Genomic DNA, 26,506 nt, shown 5'->3' on the forward strand with positions numbered 1-26,506 from the left:
TAACTTGTTTCTTAGTAATATTAATTTCATTGTGATGTTCTTGAACTGCCTGCTCCTTTTAAAACTTTGTGATGTGGTCGTCGTTTGGGAAATGAGGCTATTTGAGCATTTTGCCTTGTGGTGCGACTGTTAGCCCGATTTAGGTCACCTCACCGGTAGTTTAAAAGTTATAGTTGGATCAATCCACTCCTCCATCTAAAGAAGTTGTTGCCCTTGAACGTTGGTAAGGTGGTTTATTGTTTATTGTTTTTTTTTTTTTTATATTAATAATGTTGTGTGTGTGTGTGTGTGTGTGTGTGTGTGTGTGTGTGTGTGTGTGTGTGTGTGTGTGTGTGGATAGAGTGAATACTTTTTTTTTTTTTTTGAACAAATAAAAGCAAATAAAACGCTAGCTCAACTGTGGCACAGGTCATTTCATGTAGGTAAACAAGGAAAAGCGAAGAAATGGGAATTAGATGGAAATTTGAAATTAGTTTTCAATCTGAATTGAAAATTTTGTACCACTTAAAAGTTATTTACATGAGTGAACTTAACTTCAGGGTTCCTTTCACTATATAAAAGGGTTTAGGGGTTTTATTTTTCATGCCGATTTTGCTTTTTTATCTGTTTCAATGTTGCTATAAAAATTCATGACCATTATCGCTTCCAATACACGGAGAATGTATGGAAGAATTCAAGGATTCACGAGATCAACGCGCTATATATTGCCATTTCATCGAGGAGGTGACCATACAAGGATCTTTTACAAGGTTAAGAGCTGTGGCAATCAGTGCAACCTTAGTTGACGGTTAATGACCTGTTGATAAGTAAAATACTTCACCCATTTTGACCCTGCGAATCCCAAACATTTTTTTTTTTTTATGATGAACCTTTTATTGGAAGTAGTGATATCAAGGAAATACGCTACTGAAATAAAATTATTAGCAAAAGAAAAAAAAAACATAAAATATAGTCATTTGAAAGAGAAATTCTTTTGTAATGGGAATTTTTCATTATATTCATCGTTTCCAGCTTACATATCCTCGTTTGATATTTTTAATACCTATTGAAATGGAAATCAATATGTTTTGAATCATTTTTAGCTCAGTTCAGTTGTATTCCACTTGTTCCTCGGTATATTAGACGAAAATGTTGGATATATACTCATAAATAAAAAAAAAATGTATTCGTAAATATGCAGTTGATAGATAATGCATCCACTTCGTACGCTGAGGTACGTCAATGCTAATTATAATGATCTTTAGGAACCAAGAGTCCATATCCTAATGTATAGTTCGCTGGATGGATCCCTGTTGTCAATACATATTGTTTGTGACTCGCCTTGAATTCTGGGAGTTTATTTTGCTCTTTTGCTTCCCAGTTTACTTTCCTGACTATTTTTCATGTATTAGGTTAATTGCATGTGTGGACTTTTATCCATTTGCTCTTCCATGATAACATTCCTATCCCCCCCCCGCGGATTAACATCACTGCAAGCTTCATACACTATATATCTGTTGCATTCTGATACAACAGTGTGTTTGTTTGTTGTTCAGTACTTGTGTTAAGGTGAAGTATAAGTCAATATGTTTTCACTTCCGTACCTGACGGAGGTACTTTAGTCGTTATGAATGGTGTCTTATAGTGTTAATGTCCGAATTAATGAGTATCGTAAAAGGCACACTTCCTGCTCCTTTTGTGCCACACGAAACTCTTGTAATAAGGCTGTAGAAATAGAAGTGGTGACTCACCAACAACACGATAGTTAGGACACTATCGCCCTACCCCATCATCTACAGGCTCTTTTCGACACAGGTGTCTCTGGTAAGGAGATTGTTATGTTGCTTGGACGTGCGTTGATTTCGTAATCCGAGCACAACTAAAACATAAAAAAAAAAACGCTTTTTCGTTTCATTTACTGGTGGATTGCCATCAGACATGCATCGTTATTCTATCAATAATAAATTTACAGTAACTTGAATAACAAGTAATTAATTTTAATGTTTTTTTTTTTTAGCCACAACTCATTCAAAGCATGTGAAATACTAGTTAAGAGAGGTTGCTCTGTTAATGACAGTTATTCATTCCGATTATCGCCCTTCTTGGTATTGATTATTTGTCACGCAACACCTCGAAGCATATTTCCATGCTAATTATCTGTTTTGTAGTACATCTCGTCCTCGCTAGAACCCAATTAGATTTAAAAAGAAGAAGAAACAAATAACAGGAAATCGCAAGTGAGTCATGATGTACGCAAAGGAAAGAAATAGTTTCTATTTGTTTTGTTTTCTCTTTATGCACCCGGACATTCCAGTCTCGTCACCCTTCCTTGTGGCTGTTTTCAATCAGAAACGTCTCACTTGCTGAAGAATTTTTTGTTTTTTCACATGTCAATCCCACTTACAAAAGGATGTTGACTTATTGTAGGTTCAAGCCACATTAATGCCTTCAGTAAGCGGATCGGTGGTCTCACACCGGGCCATGAATTTCATCTCGGAAAAAAATCGTAGCGAATTCAGTTTTATATGCTTGCCAGAAGAAATATTTCACTTTTCTGGTAAAGAAAATTCACAGTAAGCAACAGCTACTTGCTCACTGTATTGGAGAATACAATCCTCGCAAGAAAGAAAAAAAACAAAAACACTTTGTTTCCTATTGTCACCGCAGCAGTGGAAAGGTATGCCACATAAGTCGGCTACAAAACATACTTTCTGCATAACCTAAAAGAATCTATCAACGTTATCCCACATTGATTAAGGCTCATGAGAATAACGAAACAAATGTGTTCTACAGTAATCTTAGTCTGACTTCTTTTGCAATGCTCGTCTGACTTCATTATTCAACTACCAGTTTGTTAATGAACGTTAAAACGAAGGTCGTTACCAGTCTCTTCCATTATCTCAACTCATTCAACATAAAGAATTGATGACGTGATTTTGGAGGAATACACAATGATTTAGCTCATTCACTTTTCTAAATATACAGTCCAATTAAAGACCGGTTTATTGAAACTTAATTTAACATGTTCCAAGTAAGTTGAGTAGCGAGCAGTGTTAATTGAATGTTGTAGACTACCTAATGTTAATTCAATGCTAATATTATTCTTATGATTCTTAGCACATTGTTAACATAAATTTTAACAGGCTATCTTTACGTTAATACTTTGTATAATACATTATCACATTCTGGAGTTTCGTAGGCACATAATTTTTTTAAAAAAATTATTTTATTTTTATTTTTTGCTCAAACTGCCGAACACGTTTAGAATGTATTTGAATACGTGCACGTATAAAATAAATACAGCAACGATCATTATTGAAATCATTTTTTTATTAATTATTTTTCTCTGTTGCTGATTTTAAAGAAATATGTGTTAAATAGTCACGAATATTCTAAATATATTTTTTAAATTTTATTTAATTAATTAATATCATTCTCCTGTGACCTATTTCGTAATTTATCAGCATGCAATATCGTGCAATATTTACGTTGTATTAATATCCCATTTTTTATTTTATTTTTTTTTTATCGATATTTAAACTCCTACAGATTATTGCACTTCACCTTTCGTCTTACTATTGAGTCCAAAGTCAACGCGAACTTTTAATCGGCTTTTACGTTGAGCTCCCCCTTCGTTGCCCGTCAAGGAACGTTTCGCATTCGGCACATATCAGTCGTTGGTTGTGAATGTATCGCCGTTGGCATCGTTGTGTTTTTGTGGTGTCACATTGCCGTCAAATCCCGACTAAGCAGAAATCGTTCCGGATCACGTCTTATAATCAGAGATTAGGGGGTTTTATGCGTTATATTCTTAGTCGTTTTTATTCCTTGGAACATCATCCCATTCCTAAACAAAATTCAGTCAGATTAGCACCCGGAATTTGGTTAGTAACAGTTTTGTGTGTGCTATTGTATTCATAATTCTTTCTCTCTCTCTCTCCACTCATATTTCTAGTGTAATCTATTTCCGTCATATTGAGAGATTTGTTCCAAGCTGTGTTTTCGTTTTTAATATAATAACAGTGTTCTTTTTTTTTTTTTTGACTATTTCAAATTCAAATAAGTCTTTTTCAAGTACTGTGTTTCTTACCTTGTTTTTTTACACAGTTTTTGAATATTTATTTCTTTTATTATCCAGGATGGGAAGTTTCACTTCCTCTCCAAAAATTATGAACGAAGACATGGCGGACGACGACCTTGATCTTCCGGATGGCTTAACCAGAGAAGAACTTTTAAGTCGTTGTAAAGAGGAACTTATACACTTGCCACCTAATATACATCGAACCTTTCATCAGGTTAGCAGTCCTCCGATTCAAGACGACAGCGACGAAAGAATTCGAGTTATGCAGTGGAATATACTCTCCCAAGGTTTGTGATACGAAACTAAACGATATATTTAAAACTATGTATTTTTTAGATAATTAATAGTTGTAAATCAACTTGATTATTTGTCTGGAGCGTATGCAAGCTGGAGTTCGAGAATTCTGATAGTCCAGATATCCCATTCGTCTCTCAGCTTTTATAACACATGGTTATAATCCGTAGGATATGTTGTGGGACTGATTTAATTTAAATCGTCTGTTCTAATATACACAAAGTAAAGCAAAAATGGAGACATTTCATTTTGTTTCACGAATAAGAGGTCAAAACTGATAAAAAATAGGACTTTAATCATAGTGTTTTACAAGCGGTAACATAATTGTTGGCTAGGTTTCTTCACATCGTGATAATCGGATTATTCAGTTCAAGGCTGTTTGGTGTTGACTTCGATATCTGAGTACCGGAGGTGACGGTGGTTTTGTGTGTGTGTGTGTGTGCGCGCGCGCGCTCGTATTTTAATAATTATAATTATTACTTATTTTGAATATACTAAAGAACGAGGTTATCTTACGTATTCGAAATTTTAGAGATATTTGTACAGCCATCCAGTTCTCATTTATTAGCGTGTAAAATCGAGTAGACTATTGTACGCGTAGTTGCTGGAAGGGGTGGACAAACAAAATATTTATACATTCAGTGAGCTGAAGGATAATTTTTGTAATTATAATTTCATCTGGAGAGGGGGATAACGAGTTTTCTTATCCCTCTCATTTAAAAACAGTTTTTTTTTTTAATTATTTTGTGTGCGCGCGAACGCGAGCTGTAGTGACAGTCAATTTTATGACGTGTACAGAATGCCAACCACGAATTGTTCACTTTTTTTCTGATCTACTGCGAATGCGCAGTCCAGCTATGTGCATACATATTTACAAACCCGACCCCGTATTAGGATATCTATTTGTGTCATAACCAGAGTACGTCAAGATTATGAAACATCCGTGCAGTTTTTTCATTTCATGTCCTTACGCAGATCTCAGTCAGGTTACCAAGAACAGATAAGCGTTATCAGCGATTCTGATATCCCCGATTCTGATAATTTTTCAAAATGGTAACAGGAAAAAAAAAAAATTTTTTTTTTCGCCAAAATGTTTTATTAATGAAATAAAAGAACCATATTAATAGGAATGAAGCAATACTTCTGGCCAAACCTACTGCGAAATATATATTTTTATGACTGTAGATTTGTGTGTTCACGGGACTGGTTTGCCTGTTCTGCGGAACAAAAAAACCGGAGTTTCCGGGTGGGAAAACCCTGTACCTTCCGTATGAGACCGCTAACTCACCTTTAGTCGAAAGAGACCACATAAAGGTTCCTGACGTCATGGACTGGAATCGAACCCAGATCTTTCTGACCAAAGGACTTCGTCTATACCGACTGAGCTACGATGGTCGGAAAGAGGAGACGGACCCCTCCCCCCCCCCCCTCCTTCCAACCGTCATGCGGAAAAGAGAAAGCTCGTGATTGAAGATGCTTATTTTATTCTTTGGTAAGCGATAGGGGCATTCAGTAGTTTTGCATTTTACTCTATAGCTGGTTTATCACTTCCTGTTAACGATGGGAATATTTTATATATAAAAAAGAACTAAGTGAATGGAAGACAAATTGAGAAATTATTTAAACATCTTTTAGGCTAGAACTTAAGTTGAGAACATATTGCAAAGGTTGCGAAAATGTCACATCAAATTACATGGTTATTAAAGAACACACTGACAGGCAGGGATAGGGAAGTTATTGTTAAACTTTATAAGGCATTAATAAGACCGCATTTGAACTATTGCGCACAGATTTGGTCACCTAGATTTCTTGGTATGAAGAAATGGTGGAGAAGATCCAGAGGTGAGTGACAAACTTTGTTGCAGGTCTGTGGAATGTTTGCTACGAGGAAAGATTGAGTGTCTGTGGGCCCCAAAAACTAGCTGACAGACGTTAGAGAGGAGATATGATAGAAGCATTTAAGTTTTTAAAGGGGTTTTATACTGATGACCTTTTTTTCTGAACAGTGTAGGAAGGAGGAAAACGAGGGGGCCATCCATTCCTTGTTAACCACACTTTTACACAATCCCTGGAGATTGTGTAAGAGTGTGGTTAACAAGGGTGTTACGACTAGATTTTTGGCTTGGAGGATGGGGAATGCGAGGAATGGTTTCCAGGGGGGAGTGGGGGTTGTGAGTGCACTTCGTCAGTTAATGAATTTAAGAAGTATGATAGATAATGGTTGTGCCAACGTAGGGTCTCCCGCGATGAATCTTCTGACTCCACGGAGATACCGTTATAATAATAGTAATAAACTTTTAAAGTTCATAATGGCGGTATCTGTGCCATTTTCAACAGCGCATCTCTTATAGTATTACAAATGTAAATGTACTGACAACCAATTTAAATTGATTGTCACATTATGGTACCTTTTGCCACATTGAACGAGTATCTTGCAATTATGGATGTAATAACAGGTTTCATTTACGTAATTCTATCGAAGCACGTTGGCTGTTGACGTTTTTTTTTTCTTTTTTTTTCCTTTCTCCATTCCATTTCGATCCTCCTTGTTCTTTTGTTTTCTCTGTCCTAATTTCAATGTGCTTTATTTCATGTTGACATCTTTCTGAAACGGTACACATGATTTCACGAAATGTCTTGCCATTTTTTGAAAAAATCCAGTTAGTACGAGTGCAGCGTAATCAGTTGAACTCATGTGCGATATACGAAAAAAAAACATCAAGATTAAATACTTCGTGGCCCTCCTCTTATTTGTGACTTAAGTAGGCCATCACCCCAGAAACCCGTTTTAGATAACGGGTGAGTCATGTATTTATAATATTTTATGTAACCTTCTAACAAGCAAATATCGTCCACCATCTCAAAAGTAACTACATTGGCATTACTTTACTAGGGAATACCTTTTACGGTTATGTATGTTATATTCTCTCTGCTTTTTAAAAGGCGAGCAGTGATCGGTACTCTCTCTTGATGTTGGGGAGGGGGAGGGTACAAGAATCAGATATTGTTTTCCAAAAAAAAAAAAAGTATTTAAGTTATTAAACATCCTTTTATTTGTCATCTTTGTGTCACGCAGTATTTTTAATGGGTGGACTAGAGATCTTGTTTTTTTTTAATGTTTGTCCTTGAAATAAATGTTGTATTGCTTCCGTGAATGGTATCGAATGTAAAACATAAACGATTATGTACTCTGGTAATGCTACGGAGGGTCTGAAACAGAGTTGGCATAGACGAGCCCTTTAGTTGGGAAGACTCGACTTCGAATCCCATATATGATTTAGAGAAGCCTTTATCAGGTGTTTGCAGTCGAATGGTGTGTTAGCCGTTCTCATGCTATTTGCTAAAATCCTTTTGATGGAGCACAGCAGTCACTTTAACTTGGACCATTTCCTTCACGACCTCTTTCTAAGAAATAAGTAGTTTGGCATTATCAATCTTTCGTTAACAGAACCGTGTATGTCGTGCTCATCAAGTGAGTTCTGTAAAGAATATCCTGGCTACGATTCTTAATTAATTTTTCCATTACTTTGCCTACAATACTAAGAAAACTCGCTGGTCTATAATTGTCCACTTTATGTGATGACCCACCCTTATGAATCGGAATAACCCTTTCAAACTTCCACTGAGAAGGAAGTATTCCCAATCTCAGCGGAGGGTCTGAAACAGAGTTGGCATAGACGAGCCCTTTAGTTGGGAAGACTCGACTTCGAATCCCATATATGATTTAGAGAAGCCTTTATCAGGTGTTTGCAGTCGAATGGTGTGTTAGCCGTTCTCATGCTATTTGCTAAAATCCTTTTGATGGAGCACAGCAGTCACTTTAACTTGGACCATTTCCTTCACGACCTCTTTCTAAGAAATAAGTAGTTTGGCATTATCAATCTTTCGTTAACAGAACCGTGTATGTCGTGCTCATCAAGTGAGTTCTGTAAAGAATATCCTGGCTACGATTCTTAATTAATTTTTCCATTACTTTGCCTACAATACTAAGAAAACTCGCTGGTCTATAATTGTCCACTTTATGTGATGACCCACCCTTATGAATCGGAATAACCCTTTCAAACTTCCACTGAGAAGGAAGTATTCCCAATCTCAGCGACTCGTTGAATCCAAAGTGGATTGATTAACCCTGCGATATCTGTTTACTAACAAGAGAGACATCTCATCCTTATTTCTGACCTTATCAGACTGATGATACTATTTCCTCCTCGCGTATTGTGGCATTTGGTAAATCTTTTATTTCAAACTGTAGCTTCTCTTGCACCTGACCAGTATTCGCATGCTTGTAAATATAGTGAGTTATCGATATCCTCTCTTACATGTTTTCTCACCATTTCTTACTATTTTGAGCCTCCGGAGCTCTGTCAGTCTCTACGAAGCACTTCACCTGATAAAGCCTTGTTAATAAAAGTTCTTCGTTTTTCCCTGCCGGAACCTCATAAAGATTCCGAGAAATCCGGTTCATCTCAATATTATGAATAATAATAATAATTATTATTATTCATCCCTTTTGTTTTAATTTTTGTTATAATATTGGTTTATTAAGTTTTATAATAAGTCCAAAGCGTAATTACTGTAAATCATCCCGTAATTATGACTTTCCTGACCATTAGAGATTTCTTTCTTCTACAGAATAGTAAAATAAGTCGTTCGTGCCTTGTACGACTTTAAAAAAAAATTATTGGTCCTTTACAATTCAGTTGTGATTATTTTGGAACTGTACCTCTAGTGAGCGGACTTTAACTAGTCTCAATATTATGAATACTGAAGTAGGTAGAGTAAAAAGACATATAGTGTATGCTCTTTCATGTACACTAATAATTAAATTATTATTATTATTTACACGGGTACTCAATGGAGTCAAAAGACTCAGCGCAAAAGGCCCACTCTATCCATTAACAACACGAAACCTATCATATATCTTAAACTTATTCACTTAAAACACCTCTGGCACTCATTTGTCACCCTCCAAGTAAAGAACCTAGTCCGCACACTCTTAGACAACTTCGAAATGTCACCACTGGTTCTTTCCCCACTACCCATGTGTTGAAAATTTTCTTCTGTGTCAATCTTATAGAATCCCTTTAATAACATATAAGTTTCTATCATATCCCCCTCTCCTCCGCCTATCAGCTAAACTCTACAACCAACCCACCCACCCACACACACACACACATCTTCAATCTACCCTCATAGGGAATATTCCAGAGACCTGTCACCAGCTTAGTCACTTGTCTCTGAATCCTCTCCACCACCTCCCAGTCCTCAAGAAACGGAGGTGACCAAATCTGTGCACAACAGTCTACATGTGGCCGAATCATAGCCTTATAAAGAGGGATAATAACTTCCCTATCTTTACTTGTCAATGTGTTCTTCAGCATCCAAGTAATCCTCTGAGCTATTTTGCCAACTGTTGCAATGTCCTCTGAATTTCAAATTTCTATCCACCATCACTCCCCAGATCCCCTAGCCTCATCAATTTCCCGTAAACTAGTACCATCAATATGATACGAAGTATGTAATTTTTTCATCCCGAAGTGCATTACTTTACATTGTACAACATTGAATTAACAACCTTTCCCCACTGCCGACTTATTTAAATCATCTTGTAAGATATCTCCGAGTATATCACCTTTATCAACTACTGTTCTACCAGTTTTGCATCAGCATACAACTGAATACCTCTCTCAAATTTTCCGCTATATATCATTAATGTACACATTAAAAAGCAGTGGTCCTAGACAGAGTCACTAGTCGCCCTCATTCGCCTTGATTTCACTCCATCATACACCTCTTAATGTTTAACAGTTACCATCCACGCCACTAACTTTATATCCATTCCCATTTGCTCCAACTTATGTAATAATTGTTCCATGTGGTATTCTGTCAAATGCCTTTTACAAAGTGTAATAGTATTATAGTATAAACATTTCCCTTATCCATTTCCGCTGTCAACTTATTATAAAATGTGAATAAATTGCTGAGGTAGGAGCTACCTTTTACAAAGCTATGCTTTCCCCTATAAAGTATCATATTCCTATCCACCCATTCCGAAATTTTACTTTTAGCCAACTTTTTCAATACCTTAACTACTACTCCAGAAATATTAATTGGTCTGTAATTTGCTACTTCTGTCTTGGAGCCACTTTTATGTAGTGGAACTATCTAATCCTCTTTCCACTCGTCGCCTTGGACACTTAGATTAAACAACTTCGTCAGAAGCACTGCCAATTCACTTGCACATTCTCGTACCACACGAGCTGATATACCGTCCAGGCCTACTGCTGTATTCACATTCATATTTCAACATACTAATTTTCCCTCGAAATCTGATTTACGAGCAGCCTTCTTTATCATACTAGTTACTATTCTTGCTTATGCTTTATATTTTCTTTTTATTCAAATATTTGTGCTCCCGCATTTTATCGTAACTGCAAGTGTTTTTTGTACAAAATAAGTAGCAAACGGAAAAGTAACAGAAGGTACTAAGCAGCTGACTACTACTACTACAGTACAACTCGTAAGTACCCATAGTCCATTAAATCTGCTATATTTTACTAAAAAACAGCCACGTGAAAGCGCTATGCCTACCGTCCGAAATAAAGATGGCGGCAACAAAAGCCAACAACGGAAGACTACCTCGAGTCTCGTCAGCGTCAGAGTCCCGATCAGCATCAAACCGAATGAGACATTAAGAAGTGCCTCAGCTGTGAAACAAGTCAAAGAAGGGAAAAAAGGTGTATTGTGCGATTTTTGCTGCAACTGGATACATATTTCTTGCGCGAAAATAAATGAATCGGCGCACAAGCTTTTCACCGATCTAAACCAGCCCTACTTCTGTACGATGTGCCTCCCTTCCGTAAACAGATACTAAACCTAGGCAAAAGAGTCGCAAACCTCGAGCAGCAGCTTAATATCGTGATCGATACCTTCTTCTCCAAAATCGGAAAGTTGGAAACTAAGCTCGAGACGCTCAACGATCAGCCCTCGACCGCAAGTGCGCCCGTGCCTGCTAACGGACTTCGTGAACTCATCACACCATCGGTACATGAGTCGCTCGAGGCCGAAAATAGGAAACTCAACGCTGTTATCCTGATCTTTCCGAAAGAAAACGGTAAATCCCTAAAAGAAGACATCGGCAAACTTGCAGGAGAATGCAATTTCGATCCCAGAAACATCGTCAAATGCCATCGTATCGGACTCATAAACAAAAGAAAGGACGGAACAAACTATCCACGTCTCGTGAATGTGACCTGCGACTCGCCAATAAACACAACCAAATTTTATAACAGCGATAAACAACAAGCTAAAGGACACTTGCCCCCAGTCGCTCATACGTGCTCGACCTGATTTAACCTTTGCCCAGAGAGAGAACAAAGACGCTAACTCCGAAAAGAACTATGCAGGACCCTTGGGATCAAATCCATGCCTTACAGAACCTTGCATATCCACTTCACCAACATCCGTGGCCTCAACTCTAACCTCAACAGCATCCACTACCACCTGCAGTCCACCAAACCTCACCTACTCTTTTTAACCGAAACCCAAATCTCACCTCCCCCAGCACTATTCATCGCAACCTTCCTAACTATACACTATTCAACTGCTTTTGACCCAAGGGTGGCGTCTGTGTATATATCCGCTCTGACATACCCTGCCAGAGAATAACTAGCTTGGAATCGCCCGACTTCGACCTTCTTTGGCTAAAGATATCCCTCCCCCACTACCCAAAACAGCAAAATCATCCTCCTGGGTAACTTCAACGTCCATAACACCAATTGGCTTTCTTCTTCCAGTCATACAGATCCTGTAGGCAGAGATGCTGAAACATTTGCAGTCACTAATGACCTCACGCAAATTGTTCAAAAACCGAGCAGAATACCATATAAGCCAAATCACTCCCCAAATACCCTAGATCTTTTCCTTACTAACGACCCCTTCAAATATGCAGTGAGGTCATTAGTGACTGCAAATGTTTCAGCATCTCTGCCTGCAGGATGCTGACACATTTGCAGACTCCCATTATTTGGACTTTCTCAGGACTTCTGCAGATGGATTGCCAGCTTCCTGTCCGGATGCACACTATGTGTGATGGTAGATGGCTCCCTATCCTCTCACCATCCAACTAATGCCGGAGTCCCTCAAGGCTCAGTTCTTTCACCAACCCTCTTCCTTCTATATATCAATGACCTACTTCAGTTGACCTCTAACCCAATACACAGTTTTGCAGATGAGAGCACACTACATTCCTCCCTTTCATTTGACAAACCCTACTCTACACAACTCACCTCAACCCATACAGCATCAACCACCACTGCCCTTAATTCCGACCTCCAAACCTTCCTCCGATGGGGCTCAGACAACCTTGTCAACTTCAACGCTAGTAAAACCCAGTTCTGTCTTATTTCTCACAAAAAAAGAACCATTTTCCCCCAGCATTGTTTTCGATAACACTCAAATTCACAGACAAGACGAAATTTCTCCTCTCGGAATTACCTTGACATCAAGCCTCTCCTGGCATAAACACATCGCAACCATTGCATCCTCAGCTTCCAAAAAAGTAGGTTTTTCTTCCAAAAAAGTAGGAGAGCAATTAGACTAATAAATGACCCATCCCTCACCAACTCGCTCCCCCCCCCCACTTTCACATAGACGCTTGGTCTATGCAATCTGTATATTATATATCCCTGTGTACATATCCTTGCTACTGCAGTACTGTGGAACAGTCTTCCCCCCCTGACGTATTTCCCAAGGAATACAATATACAGGGGTTCAAATCAAATGCAATATTGCTCGTGAGCGTGCTGAGCACCTTTATTGTTTAATTTCTTCCACAATACTTTCTTTTTTTTTTTTTTTTTTGCATCTCCTGCTTTATATTGCTAGTCATCTCTGCTTGGTTTATCCTCTTGACCCTAGGTATGAACTCTGATACTGCCTTGCTCAAACAATCCTTGACCGCTTCCTCATGCACTAATGACATTCATTTCATTTAGCTTCTTATGCCATGGCACTGCTCAAAGTTGCCTCCTAAGCAACCTCCCAGGACAAGACTACATGGTCACTTTTTCAATCGGTGGTACAGATGCTCCTATAGTTAGATACTTCTGATGCTGTTATCAGATCCAACACTCTCAAACTCCTGGTTTCCCCCCCCCCTCCATCATGCGCTGTTTCAGGTAATTATCCCTCAGTAACCGTATAAATGCAATTTCCATTTTTGCCATGTGCCCTTTCTTCCTTTCAGTCTATATCACCATACTTGAAATCTCCCATGATAATTGCTTAACCTTTTACTTATTGTGCTGATCTGCCGATGCATGTCGTGCACATCTTCTTCTGGATGCAGAGGTCTGTAGGAGCAACCAACAATATATCTTGTCGTATTGGTCTATCTCACACCAGACAGCCTCAAATGAACCATATCCCTCAGATCTACCATCTGCCTTAAATTGTAAGTTTGTTCCTCATACCTAACACCCGTCCCATTTCCTCTATCCTCCCAAAATAAAATATCTTTTACATTCTCTGATGTAACTACAAGTTTGTCCCAGGAATGGCTAGATACATGCTTGGTCGCTCCCCCCCCCCCCTAATATCTCTATTTTCCCGTGGTTTTGCATTTCCAAATGCTCACTGAACAACTCTTTCTCAAAGCATCTAACTCCAAAATCATTCAAGTGGAGTCCATCAAATTCACTCCACACATAAATCGCACACCATTCCTCCTGCACAATCTTTTATCGGCATTCATGGCCCTTCTGAATTCTGTCCTATCATACCGAAACAGCAGACTCAATCTCTACTTTCTTACTCTTCATTTTGGCTTCTTCTAACAACTCTTTCATATCCTCTTTCTATTTATCAGAACACAGACGATAGTCTATGCGTGTACATTATCAGTAGTAATGATATTAAAATACATTATAATATTTCCATGATTTAATGAAACCTGTTCCTATAGAACAGGTTGAATTACCGATAGGTCGTCATTTGGGTGGAGCCCGAGGTTTTGCATTTCTATTGAATATTCTATTGCCGAAGGTCGATTTGATTGCTTTTGAAGGCAGTCATATCCTAAAATATTACTTCTAAACAAGCTATTATTTTCAGTGTTAGAAACGAAGGTGTTTTTATGTCGATGTAACCCATCTTTCGGAACAGGTTAGGCTTAAAACCTATTCCGTGTTGGAAGTGTTTCGTAATTGTCTTAATATATGTGTGTGTGTAATGGAGTATTATCATCCAAGGTTATCTGCCGTAGCATCTGTAATCAGTTTTAAACTCGTTCCTATAAAAAGATTAAAAAAAAAAAAGAATTTATATTTAGGAAGCATACACTCTTGCGCTGTAGCGCAGGAAGACCTTGAATTACTTCTAACCACTGGATTAAATAGCGGCTATCTCATTGGAACAATAGACTTTTGTATGGCAGCCCACCGCATAAAGTAAGCTTTGCGTGTAATAGCAGTTTAATTTATTATTCCCAAGCATGCAGTAGAAACTGACTTAGAAAAGCAGCTGTTGTAATTTATGCAGTTCAGGGTCAGAGCGCTTCAATAATGAGACTAATGTTGCATCAACTCTTAGGTCGGCTTTTCTTGTCCCCGATATTGGCTCGATAGTCAATCCTATGACGCAGTCTAAATACAGAGTCTAACATATTGATATTTTTTTTTAAATAATAAATCTAGAAATATGAAAATGCATTGTTTTATTCTTTTTTTCCCCAACAAATTCATTGAAAGACAGAATGGCATTTATTCGTACGACAATTCATCAAAAGACTTCATCAAATAAACAGTACACCGAACAACTCATTGTAAAAACAATTAATCGAAAGAAAAAAAATCACTGATAATTTTATATTTCATTCTTTCATAAATTCCTCATAACGGTACAGCCGGAAAATGAAGATAGCATTTTTTTTTACCTTTGCCTTCATGAGACATGCACATAGACAATCGAGAAAACATGTTTCGACTTGTTCAAGTATTTTAGTAAGTTTTGACCATCTTGACAACCTTTTTAACTCGCTTGCCTTTACATTTTGATTACTTCTCGTGTACACCATTCTAGTTTATTCCATTAATTAGATTAGAAATTAAAATGCCACATTTCTCCAAGACGCTTCCAAAATGCTATCTCCAACAGGTTGGAGATCTCTGTCACGTGATTGTTTCATGCTTGCGTTTTCATAAATGCGAATATGTTCCATAGAGAGAACGAAAGAGATGAAATAATATAGAAAGTTTTAAATCATTTCTTTTTATAATAATTAAAAAAAAAGTATAGTTTTTTTTTGGGGGGGGGATTCCTCCCATGAAAGTGGGGCGTTTGGAGACATCGCTCAGACTTCTACTATAATAAAAGTGGTCTACGAATCGAATTTCCATGAATGTTTTTAAACTCATTTGCTTTGTTTCTTCATTTATTTTGCATAACAAACCTTCATGCTATGTATCCATGTTGACACTGGCGCTGTGCGCGTTATAAAGCTATTGAACAAAAGGAACTCAAAAGAAACTTGCGTATCATAAAAACAGTTGTCCCTCTTAATTTTGATAATGCTTTTATTAAGGAACGCTGTTTTAAAGAAAGGCAGAAAGTGAAGAGAGATGATTGGATGGTTTATAAATCATGGCAGTATGACGTCATCGTTTCGATACCGTAGTATTGTTTAACATTCGCGAATTAAATGCAAAAAAAAAAAAAAAAAAAAAAGAAAACACATAATGCGTATCCTGAATGGTGAAGTAATACTATCTGTTTATTAATCGAACAGGTAATGAACAAAATCGAATAGCCAATGAACAAAATCTTGCTCGAAGCACATACGCTCCCAGACGATTGTAAATGAACCAGCAGAAAGTTACAGGAAATGTTAAGGAGATTGGAGAAAGTGGGCGAAACGAGGTCGTTTGGATGGTAGGTAATCATTATTTAGCAGGAGACTTACCTTGACTTGGGACAGTGTAACCGTGGCCCAAAAACCTGACCTTGAAACAGCAGCAGACAGGTTCAGAGTGTGCGTAGCTTTTTATCTCTAGAAAGAGTTATTCTATTATATAGACTTTGCTTTTCACTCATTTGAACAGCAGAACGTATTTCGGGTTTGGTACAGAATAGCTGTTTAAACAGTTAAGCAAGAAATTTTTTAAGATCCTTCTATCGCTGCTTTAAAGTAGTGATAGAAGGATCTTAAAAAATTGTATTTGTTCAGGACTATGATTGTCTAAGAATGTCATGTTCTTTCTGAGAGAAAAAAAAACAAAAAAACTCGTTACTTGTCCAGACAGGTTACAACACGTATCTCACTATAAAGCAGCGTTCTTTGAAGATTTAGTTTTCTGATTTAAGCCTTTCTGAAGTGTATATATATATATCAGACGGGAGAACTTCAGATGAAATATTAAGTTTTTCCTATACAGTAATCTGTAAAGTGACCTTCACCCGACTTTCAGGCCGCTGCAAACCCCACCGCAACCAACTTAACCTGTCTCGGTACATCTTTCTTTTCTAAAAATTTCTTCTTAGCTTGTAGACCTACTTATAACACTTTCTTATTCCGCGTGCATTGTAGTCTTCTGGAGGTTGTTTTACTTGACCTACATGGTAGACCCTGCAGGATAAACGGTCAGTTCTTACGAGTTTTGAGTCACATGCGAACTGACTATAGTCGACTTTTAAAAAGGAATCGATAATGACCTCCGATGTACAGGACAGGCATCCTAAACGTAACTATTTGTCAAAAAAAAAAAAAAAAAACCCATCATCTCATCTGAGCCAAGCTTCGCGTGTAGGTTGCCTTCATTTTAGATTTGACTGACTCCTTGCAGTTATTTTTTATTCGTGGTAGCATTGTAATTAATACTTCACAATTTTTACAATGTAAGGGAAGTAGCTAAATCAATCGAAGAATAACTGTTAAAATTTGTTGAATGTCTTGGTTTATTTTTTATGCAAATCAAACCCACGATAGACTGTTAGTCTATATTCTAATGTATTAGAATTAGTGGATGGCATTAGGATTAGATAATTCGGAATCCTGTTGGAACTTTGTTTTTACTTCCCTTCAGGTCTCTGGTAAACAAGATTGGAAGCGATCTCACACCGGGCATTGAAAACATCTACCTACTTAGACATTCACAAAACATCCTACTTACACTGGAATTCGGACCCGCAGCTAGCTTGTTGGTTAAAGAGCGGAAACGCTAGCCACTCAGCCAACCAAGATATTCTGTGGTTTACTTTGTACTCGGTTCCTTATTGTCGGCCATTTTGGTCCGATTGCGTTGAAATTCTTAGACCCAAAGCAAAATAAGAAATGACTGTCCCAGATTTGGTCGTGATCGAGTCAAAAATGCAAACCATAAAAAATATTAGATTGTTTTTCTGGTTTCAACGCTGAATATGAGGTATATCAGATTCTTCAAGGCAAGATATATAATAAGAGCAGTCGCTAGCGTAATTTGCCGATTGGATGGTGTACCCGTTCTCCAGCTAATAGGCTGTGAGTTCGAATTCCACTGCAAATATGGATGTTAAAAAACAAACAAACAAACAAACAAAAAAAAACCCTCTACCAAAGACATCACCCCTGTATAACCTAGTTGCATGCCGATTCATAACCGAACTTAATACAATGTACACTTTTGTTACGTCGGAAATAAGAGAATTTCTCTTCAACTTCAGTTAGTAAAGTTTTGAAACGTCCAAATGATGCTTGAATCCTTTTTGATTTCCCAGTTGATTTGCCCAAGTTCTGTTGCATTTTCTTACTTTAAACACTGATCAATAGCGTAGCAAAAGGAAACACACCGCATGTTTCCAGCATGCATGTGGAAGTCGTCTTCTTCTTCTTCTTCTTTTTTTTATTATTTATTTATTTATTTTTTTGTCATTCAATAAGATAGTGAAGAACTTTTTTTTATGTACATTTAAAAAGTACCAGTGAGCGTAAACGAATTTCTACATCATGTACAAATAATAACAAATAATATTCATTGTAATCATACAGTTAGGTATAACAACTACTCCACTCTAAACTTGAATTGTTATCTAGATGGAAAAAAGTTCAATCCTGAACCAGTCTTATTTCAAAATGAATTTGTTTAATCTTATTAACTTTGAGCTGGGAAGACGCACCCTTAGCGTTTGAAAATTTTAAAATTAAGAAAAACTAAATTTAACGACGCAATATCCTGTTGACAAATGTTTTCACACTTCCTTATTATCTTATTTCGTGGAGATGTGAAAAACACAAATATAACAAATGGAACAAATTTATGGAACAGAACAGACTTTTGTTCTGTCCCGGATCATTTGTCCCAAAAGATACAAGTTTTGTCTCGGTTTTGAATGTAAGATGTAGATCAGGGGTCGCCAAACTTCTTTGACCGTCGACCCCTTCAGGAGTTTCTTGACTTTTTATCGACCCCCTCTATTTTACTATTACGTAATTATAATAGGACAAGCAAAAAAGACGCTTATGTTTTTAGATTGTTTATTTTATAGTTACAGTGTTTATTGTATGCATAATATAGTATATATTATTATATTGGCTTAACGTCAAAGGGATACGTTTTTGTTTTTGACATTCTTCTTAACATTACATATTTGATAGCAGGGATAAATAATATATAAAATATATTTATATAAAACTACCGACATCCCTTTATTGGTAAATACGTCATTTTGGCCCACTTGATTGGCCTCCGTAACTATTTTCATGACCTTGCTCCATCTTAAAGGTCCTATTCATCTCACTGTTCCCACGATTCACTCTTAATTGCGTTGTCATTCAGGATGGAGGTAATCCAAGTTAACCGAATTAAATATTACCCCTACAATGATGTCTTACATTTTTCTATCAACCCCTGAGCCCGAATCGATCCTAACAATGTTATATCGACCCCTTTGGCGACCACTGATGTAGATGATGAATGACGTAAAAATAGTAAGATGCCACTTCCTTACAAGTCACAGAAATGTCAGTTTATTTTCTCATTTCTAGTAAGCGGCGCTGTCCGTCCACGCTTATACGCATGCGCGACAATATACGAAATGATAATCTCGCAGATCCGAGCGATAATTATGAGCGCTTTTACGATAATTTGATAAATAGTAATAATTTTATAAATTTTCACATGCACCATTTGGATATTGCTATTTAATTTTTATTAAATAAAAATTTTGCTATTTTTTTGTTCATTGTTATGTATGGGCTTTTTCAATTGAAGGCGAGTTAGCCGTTTTCATACACAGGTAGCAGGGTTTTTTTTATCCCGGAAAGTCGAGTTTTTCATCCCGCATACAAACAAATCAGCCCTTCAGAACACACGCAATTTGCAGACAAAAAAAAAAAAAAGGTAGTGGTGGAAATGTATTGGCGAGGTGGAGTGGTGTGCCCTCCCACGATGATCTTTGGACTTCCTGGAGGTGTCACCTAAAAAAAAAAATCATTTAGTTGCTATGATAATTATCATAGTAAGTAATTTATCATAGCACAAAATGGTAACCACCGATGAGAGGCGCTGCAGTAGTAATAGAATATTGCTGAAATCGACGGACACGTCGATTTCAGCAAATATTTTTATTTGCGTATCGTAATTTTTTAAAATTTTATGATATAGCCATTTAACTGTAAAAGGTTTATAAATTTCTGCATATATTATTTATTTTATTTTATATTTATCTATTTATGAAACCGTTGAATTTTATAACTATATAGTTGATACGATCCCATGATTTTGCACGAAAAGAAGTTTTTTCGATATCACTCGCAACAAATGGTTGTCATTATATCGTTGCTCTTAAGTGGAGGGGTTGTTAGCTACTATGGACTATTAGCTACGATAAGCAATATCGTAGCTAATAGTCCATGAGCTACGTATTCATCTTTCTCAGCAAGAATGTTGCTTACGGTGTGTGCGCATGCGTAAGAATTTTTATAACCATGAAAAGGTATCGTTATCCCAAACAGAATAAGTAATCTTCTACTAGTTTGCGGTAGTCATTTTATTAAGGTATCTCTGAGTTCCGCTTCCTTCAGCGTAGATTTCTAGGATCTCTATACGTTATTTGTTTCTTTTGATTTTTTTTCTTGACACATTACTCCCATTTTCAACTGGTTTGTATGAAATGATTAGCAATTGCCATAAATTCTAGCTCTGCGATTATCGCAGAGGAGCAGGAACTTGATGGGAAAGATCGTACAATCATTGACTATGGTCCCCAATCAAAAATTGCCTATTCTGGATTGGTCTCAGATAACAGATCAACATACCTCAGACCAGACATCAGGTATGTTGATCTGTTATCATTGAAGAGTTCAGGCCCAGGACACGAATTTCTGCACGTCCTGGCTTGAAAAATCTTCTCAGGTGAATCCGCAAACATTATTGAATGCTGGAGGGAGGGGGGGGGATATAAAAAGTAGAAACGTCTGCCTGTCTCAATTTGTGTATCAAAAGATTAGATTATGGTATAATGTTCGACTGGTCTACAATAGTTTTTTTTTTTTTTTTTAGGCTGTAAAACATTACATAAAATTTTATTTTTCGCCGAATCCCTATGAAAATTTTAATAAAAATTATCGCAAAGGAAATGGACAATAAACGGTTATATTCAAAATATTCCAATGAAAAAAAATCTATTGTTGCTTTAAAAAGAAATCGATTTTGAACCGTTTATTGTGTAACTTACGCTGCTTACTCATATCGGTAAATAAATCCAATAAATAATTACAATAATATTAACACGTGCATTGTGGCGTAATAAGTGGTGAGTCACGATCATAGCAAACGATAAAAACCGTTCTCACACAAGCAGGTTTACCCAGATAGTATTTTCTCCATTCACTGTTAAATTCCTTGTTAATCGATACTCCCCTTTTTATGTGGGGGGGGGGGGGGAGAAAGAGAGAGATGGCAGTACTTAAACATGACATTTAAAGTATTTCATGACTAATTTTGGGGGTCCTCGCTCGTGAACATGAATTCTCCTTTTAGGAAGATTGAAAGAGCTGCAAATTCAACTAGTCCTGAAAGAATTCTGCTTCCTCCCACCACATAAAACTATCTCTAATATTCATTGTACTGAATTTATTCATTACGTTTTCCCACACTTTGATGTCACATTTTACAATTCTTTCTTCATAGATATCTGAATTATTATAACCCTGGAAAAGCTGCGATCTGGCGATACTTGCGCTGTTTACACTAAAACAACTACATCTGAAAGTCGAGTTACGTCTAAAGTTGCATGTTTTGTACTTTCAACTCTATCAGATTGGCTAACCAATCGTTAGATGTAAAGTCCTTTTAAATATTCCTCTTTAGTCTGACGGGAATTGAAATGCAGCGTTTCTTGTCAAAGGAGGGGGGGGAGTGGAATTGCGTTGCCGACTGCGCCACATCGACTCACGCCTGGGAAGATGAGGATATGATGCAATAATTCCATGACGTCAGAGCCATTGCACATAGTTATTGCAAAAATGCCGTGTTTTATTTTATTTAGTTTAATCGATAAGTCTTCATGAAATCACATTAGTATTGACGATGACAGCAGATGGAATTTTTCGCAACAGCCTGGCTTTTTTTTTCCCCCCGTGTGTGTTGTGTGTGTGTGTGTGTGTGTGTGTGTGTCTAGCGATCCTAATTCGTAGACCAGAATACAAATATACATATAGCACAAGAGGATTAGGGTAACAGATGTGAAGCATACTGGGTCCCTGAATGTTGAAGGGCATTCAGATTTGAAAAATGTCATTTCTTTATTAACTCACATAAAATCTTTCGTTCAGAAGTTCATGCCATTAAATAATATGCACACCGAATAATTATGTACCCGAATTTCTTAATAGAGGCTTCTAAATCGGAAGTATCTGATAAAGTGTTTAACTTGAAATAAGTTGTTTCATAAATATGATAAAACAAATGTTCGTACTATATATGTCATGTCAAACGTTCTTCACACAGTGCTCCTGTTATTAAACTAAACATTCAATGAACAAAATACATTTATGGGCTTCAATATGATCTCCATTTTTGTCTTTTCACTGCTGCACACCGTTTGGGCAAGTCTTGTAATCAGCAAGCTTTTTTTGTTGTTGTTGATGTGTTCATAATTCTGGTGACATCAGCAGAAACCTCATTAGTGGCAGCGAAGCATTATCGAATAGTTCTTTCAACTTAGAGAAAATATCATAATCTGTAGGACTCATATCATGATTATATGGAGATGGGGGAAAGGAGGAAACACTGTGTGTATAGTGTGTACATGCAAACACTACGATGTGTTTGATGGACGCACACTAGTCATTGCGGGATGTTCTACCTGAGTTGGATTCTACCCCTATTCAAAAATCTTATTTCGCCAAACAAGAAACCAGAAACAGTAAACGATCACGCATTTTACTGTTTGGCTTAAAACTAACGTGAAGTTGCAAACTTCGCCACCATCCTGAGTCGGGCATGCGCAGTGTGCAAAGCTTTGGAAATGATCTTCGTAGATACAATAACGATTCAAATGATCTTATTTGTATACGTGCGCATAGTATTATGGTGCAGTTGTTTTCATATGAATAATTTCATATTCACAGAAAATTCATCATTGCAAAAAAAAAAAAAAGATGCAAGATTACAAGAAGGTATAAATAGAAGAAGAAAAAGTCTACGAACTTTTGATTCCTTACGTAACTTTTTATTAATGAATAACAGCAATTTTTTAAAATATTTTTCTTTTTAGTATTAAGTATTTTATTAAAATTGTTAATGTACTTTTTTTGTTATCGTTATAGCTTTAGGAGAGAAGAATGACAACTTCGTTGCCTGCCCAGCGGAGGCCCTAGATTGGAGGTGCCGACGTTGGCGAATCCTGGAGGAAGTGCTAACCTACCAACCGGATGTACTCTGTGTACAAGAAGTAGACCACTTTCAGTTCCTACAGAAAACGCTCGGTGTCCTACACTTTTCTGGAACCTTCTTCCCTAAACCCGACTCTCCTTGCTATTACATAAAGGGAAACAACGGACCCGACGGTTGCGCCATCTTCTACGACACTACCAAATTTAACCTGTTGTGGACCGAAACCAGAGTTCTAGAAGTGTGGACATGCCAGTCTAATCAAGTGGTGGTGCTCTGTTTACTGAAACGAAAAAGCGATGGAGCTGAGTTTTGCGTGGCCACTACTCACCTGAAAGCACGCCAGGGGACGCTGCTGTCGACTCTTCGTAACGAACAGGGCAAGGATCTGATCGAGTTTATCAAAATGCATTACGGACGTCGACCGCTGATCTTGGCCGGAGATTTCAATGCCGAACCATCGGAACCCGTTTATCGCACTCTTATGAACTGTGATCTGCATCTTGATAGCGGTTACTGCTACTTAAACAACCGACACGAAGAACCTCCTTATACCACTTGGAAGGTGCGCGAAGAAGGGGAGATTTGTCACACAATCGATTACATTTTTTACACTCCCCGTAGTTTCAATCTAGATGCTGTGCTTCAGGTTCCAACAGAAGATGAAATAGGAGAAAATCGAGTGCCATCCTTCCAGTATCCTTCTGACCATTTTTCTTTGGTGTGTGATTTTAGGATCTGTGTCGATGGTGTTTCTTCTTGAAGCTGAGTTTTGCCCATGTAAAAATGTATATAATAGTTAGTAAGCATTTGCAGAATTCACAAAGATATAGAAAAACTTCCATTCTTATATTGTTGTGTTTGAGAATATGAAGCTAACAATCAGTCCATTATGGTTTCGGGTTGTGCTAAGGGGTAAAAGAAAAAAAAATTACTTCCGATACAGCCTGGAAAGTTCACTTCTTTTTAGTTCCCTGACCGGAACTTAGAAAACTGAAATATAAATTTGTTATCTCTTCTCTCCCCTAAAAACTATTTTGTACATCACCAGTAGTTCTCTCTTTTGTCAAATTTTTGGGATCAGGGATTTGGTTTTCAACACCAGCCTTTTTACTAAAAGCATATATTTGATGGTTCGTTTGGAAATTAAATGGAAAAAGGTATTCAAAACTCTAAAAGCTGCAGAGTAGTTCAGCTTGGAATCTGTAGACAAATGTTTTCACTATAAAAATGTCCTCTTTAGATCCTTGTTAAGATATCAAAAGCGATTGGTAACTTGAATAATATGATTGTAATCCGGAGTAGGGGGGGGGGAATGTATACAAGTAGGATGGTTATACGCACACGTAACGTCTGCCTACGCTGTCCTGTTTCTAATGACTAAAACAAAAAAAACAACAACTAAACTATTTTCTACATTAAAAATGGTAGATGTGTGTTTGGGAAAGGCATTAAGACAAAATCGATTTTTCATTGAGGCAATCACTTTTTTAGTCTTCGAATGACGCACCGTCCTTTTATCAAATGTTTTATTGCTGAGTCGGCGTAGGAGGACAAAATCCAAATGCTCAAGTATTGTTTTCTGTATATGCGAGTATAAAGTAAAATCAATGATGTTTTATCAAGGTATTTTTCATAGCTAAGATAAAGCTTTTCTTTTATCTCTGTTTTATATCAAAAATTAAGAACGTACACACTTTACGCCCTTTTTTGAGGGCTTGAATATTATATTCAAGCCCTCAAAATAATTCAAGATAATATTATTTATCGTTAAATTTAGAAGTACATTAAAACAAAACGGCAATATTAATTTCTTTCTTTTTGTTGAGATGCCAAACTTTTATTTTTTATTTTTATTTTTTTTTTACGAATGAAACCGATTAGAAGTGTAGTAATTTTGTTTTGTATTCTATTATGAAATATTTTAGTTTGAATAAGTGCCTTCCCTATTTTGTACATGATTGTGTGGATATTTACAATTTTCGCTGTTGGTAGTTATTCGTGTATATAAAGGCAAACAGATATTGTACATTTCTAAGACGTTTTGCCATGTTTATTTTTTGTTTATAGCTGTGGCTAGTGATGTCTTTTGTTTAAATCAGTTATAATTGTATACATTATTCTAGTATCTTCTTTCATTATTTTTTTAAATAGTTTTTTTTTAATAGAAAAATTACTGCATCACGTTCGTATGTTATTAAAGTTAATAGAACATTTATAAAATGACTGGCCTTTTTCATTATAATTAATGTATAAAACGTGAAAACAGATTATGGTATGGTCAAGCTAAGCCTTCTTTTTTGTTATTAAATTTTTAAAAATCTTCTATGCCATTCATTCATTGCGATGTCAACGTATTGTTATTATATTTCTACTTTTTTTTTTTTATTTCTTACTGTCATGGCAAATGTATGCAATTGTTGGAATATCTCTGGATATGATTTTAATAAAAAAGTGTCAGTAACCTGGATTTTTTACTGCGTATTGATTTCAGTGAACGAAAAAAAATCAGATGAAAAGAATCGTGTATTTTTATTTATTTTTTGAAAATTCTAATACTTTTCCAAAACTGGAAAACAAAGATTGAAATATACCTGGAAAACTTTTACAAAAATACAAATAAGCCAACTCAGCCTGCAAGTACTATCCCGTATTTTTATTCCATATATTTTATTATATTGTAATTATTATAGCAAAATAATACGAAACTCATTTTAATTCACACGATTTTATGTATGAATGATAAGATTTTAACTGAATTGGAGTTTAGAAGCAGATACACTGCTAAGTCATATTAAAAATATATACCGATTGCTAGGATTCGACAAATACGCTCGCCCAGTCCCCCCTTGGAGAGTAGATTTTACCAGCTGGTGAGTTACAGACTGGACAAAATAGAATATTTTTTATTTAGTAACTTTCAAAACAAATCTAACTTTAAGAAAACACAGAAGATGCGTAATATAAAGAACAATTTTAAGAACAAAAATTAATACGACATATATTTTTAAAAAAAATCAAAATCATTTTACTGTTTTTCCTATCTTATTATTTATTGACTTCTCCTTTACCATGCTAATAAGAAACAAAAAGAACCAGTTCTAGTTTCAACACAATTTGTTTTCGACTATATGTCCCTTACATATAAATTAACTCCTAATGTTTCAAAGCTATTCAAATTATATCTAGAATTCTTTCTATCTTGGAGTGAATAACATGCATTAAAAGAAAACTAAGTATAGTACTTGGTTTATATAGTACGTGGTTTTCCCTTGAATTATATCCA

General features: G+C 36.5%; 1 protein-coding gene across 3 annotated transcripts in view; it reads left to right on the forward strand.

Annotated features, from left to right (window-relative positions):
* The window catches only part of cu (NADP/NADPH phosphatase nocturnin), a 110,716-nt gene extending 85,028 nt beyond the window's left edge, over window positions 1-25,688 (forward strand). For 2 of the 3 annotated variants that reach the window (XM_090402708.1, XM_090402709.1), the window contains 2 exons: window positions 4,118-4,347; window positions 23,157-25,688. In XM_090402708.1, coding sequence (XP_090258834.1) covers window positions 4,118-4,347; window positions 23,157-23,983 — 1,057 coding nt within the window. In that variant the 3' untranslated portion in view covers window positions 23,984-25,688. Of the gene's footprint in view, window positions 1-3,679; window positions 3,864-4,117; window positions 4,348-23,156 lie in introns of those variants that run through there. The other variant, XM_090402707.1, reaches the window with a different exon arrangement.
* Window positions 25,689-26,506: the final 818 nt, after the last annotated feature.

This window comes from Typopeltis vanoorti, chromosome 13 (genome assembly GCF_054136105.1).
Source record: "Typopeltis vanoorti isolate ZY-2024b chromosome 13, IOZ_Tvanoo_1.0, whole genome shotgun sequence".
Lineage (NCBI taxonomy): Eukaryota > Metazoa > Arthropoda > Arachnida > Uropygi > Thelyphonidae > Typopeltis > Typopeltis vanoorti.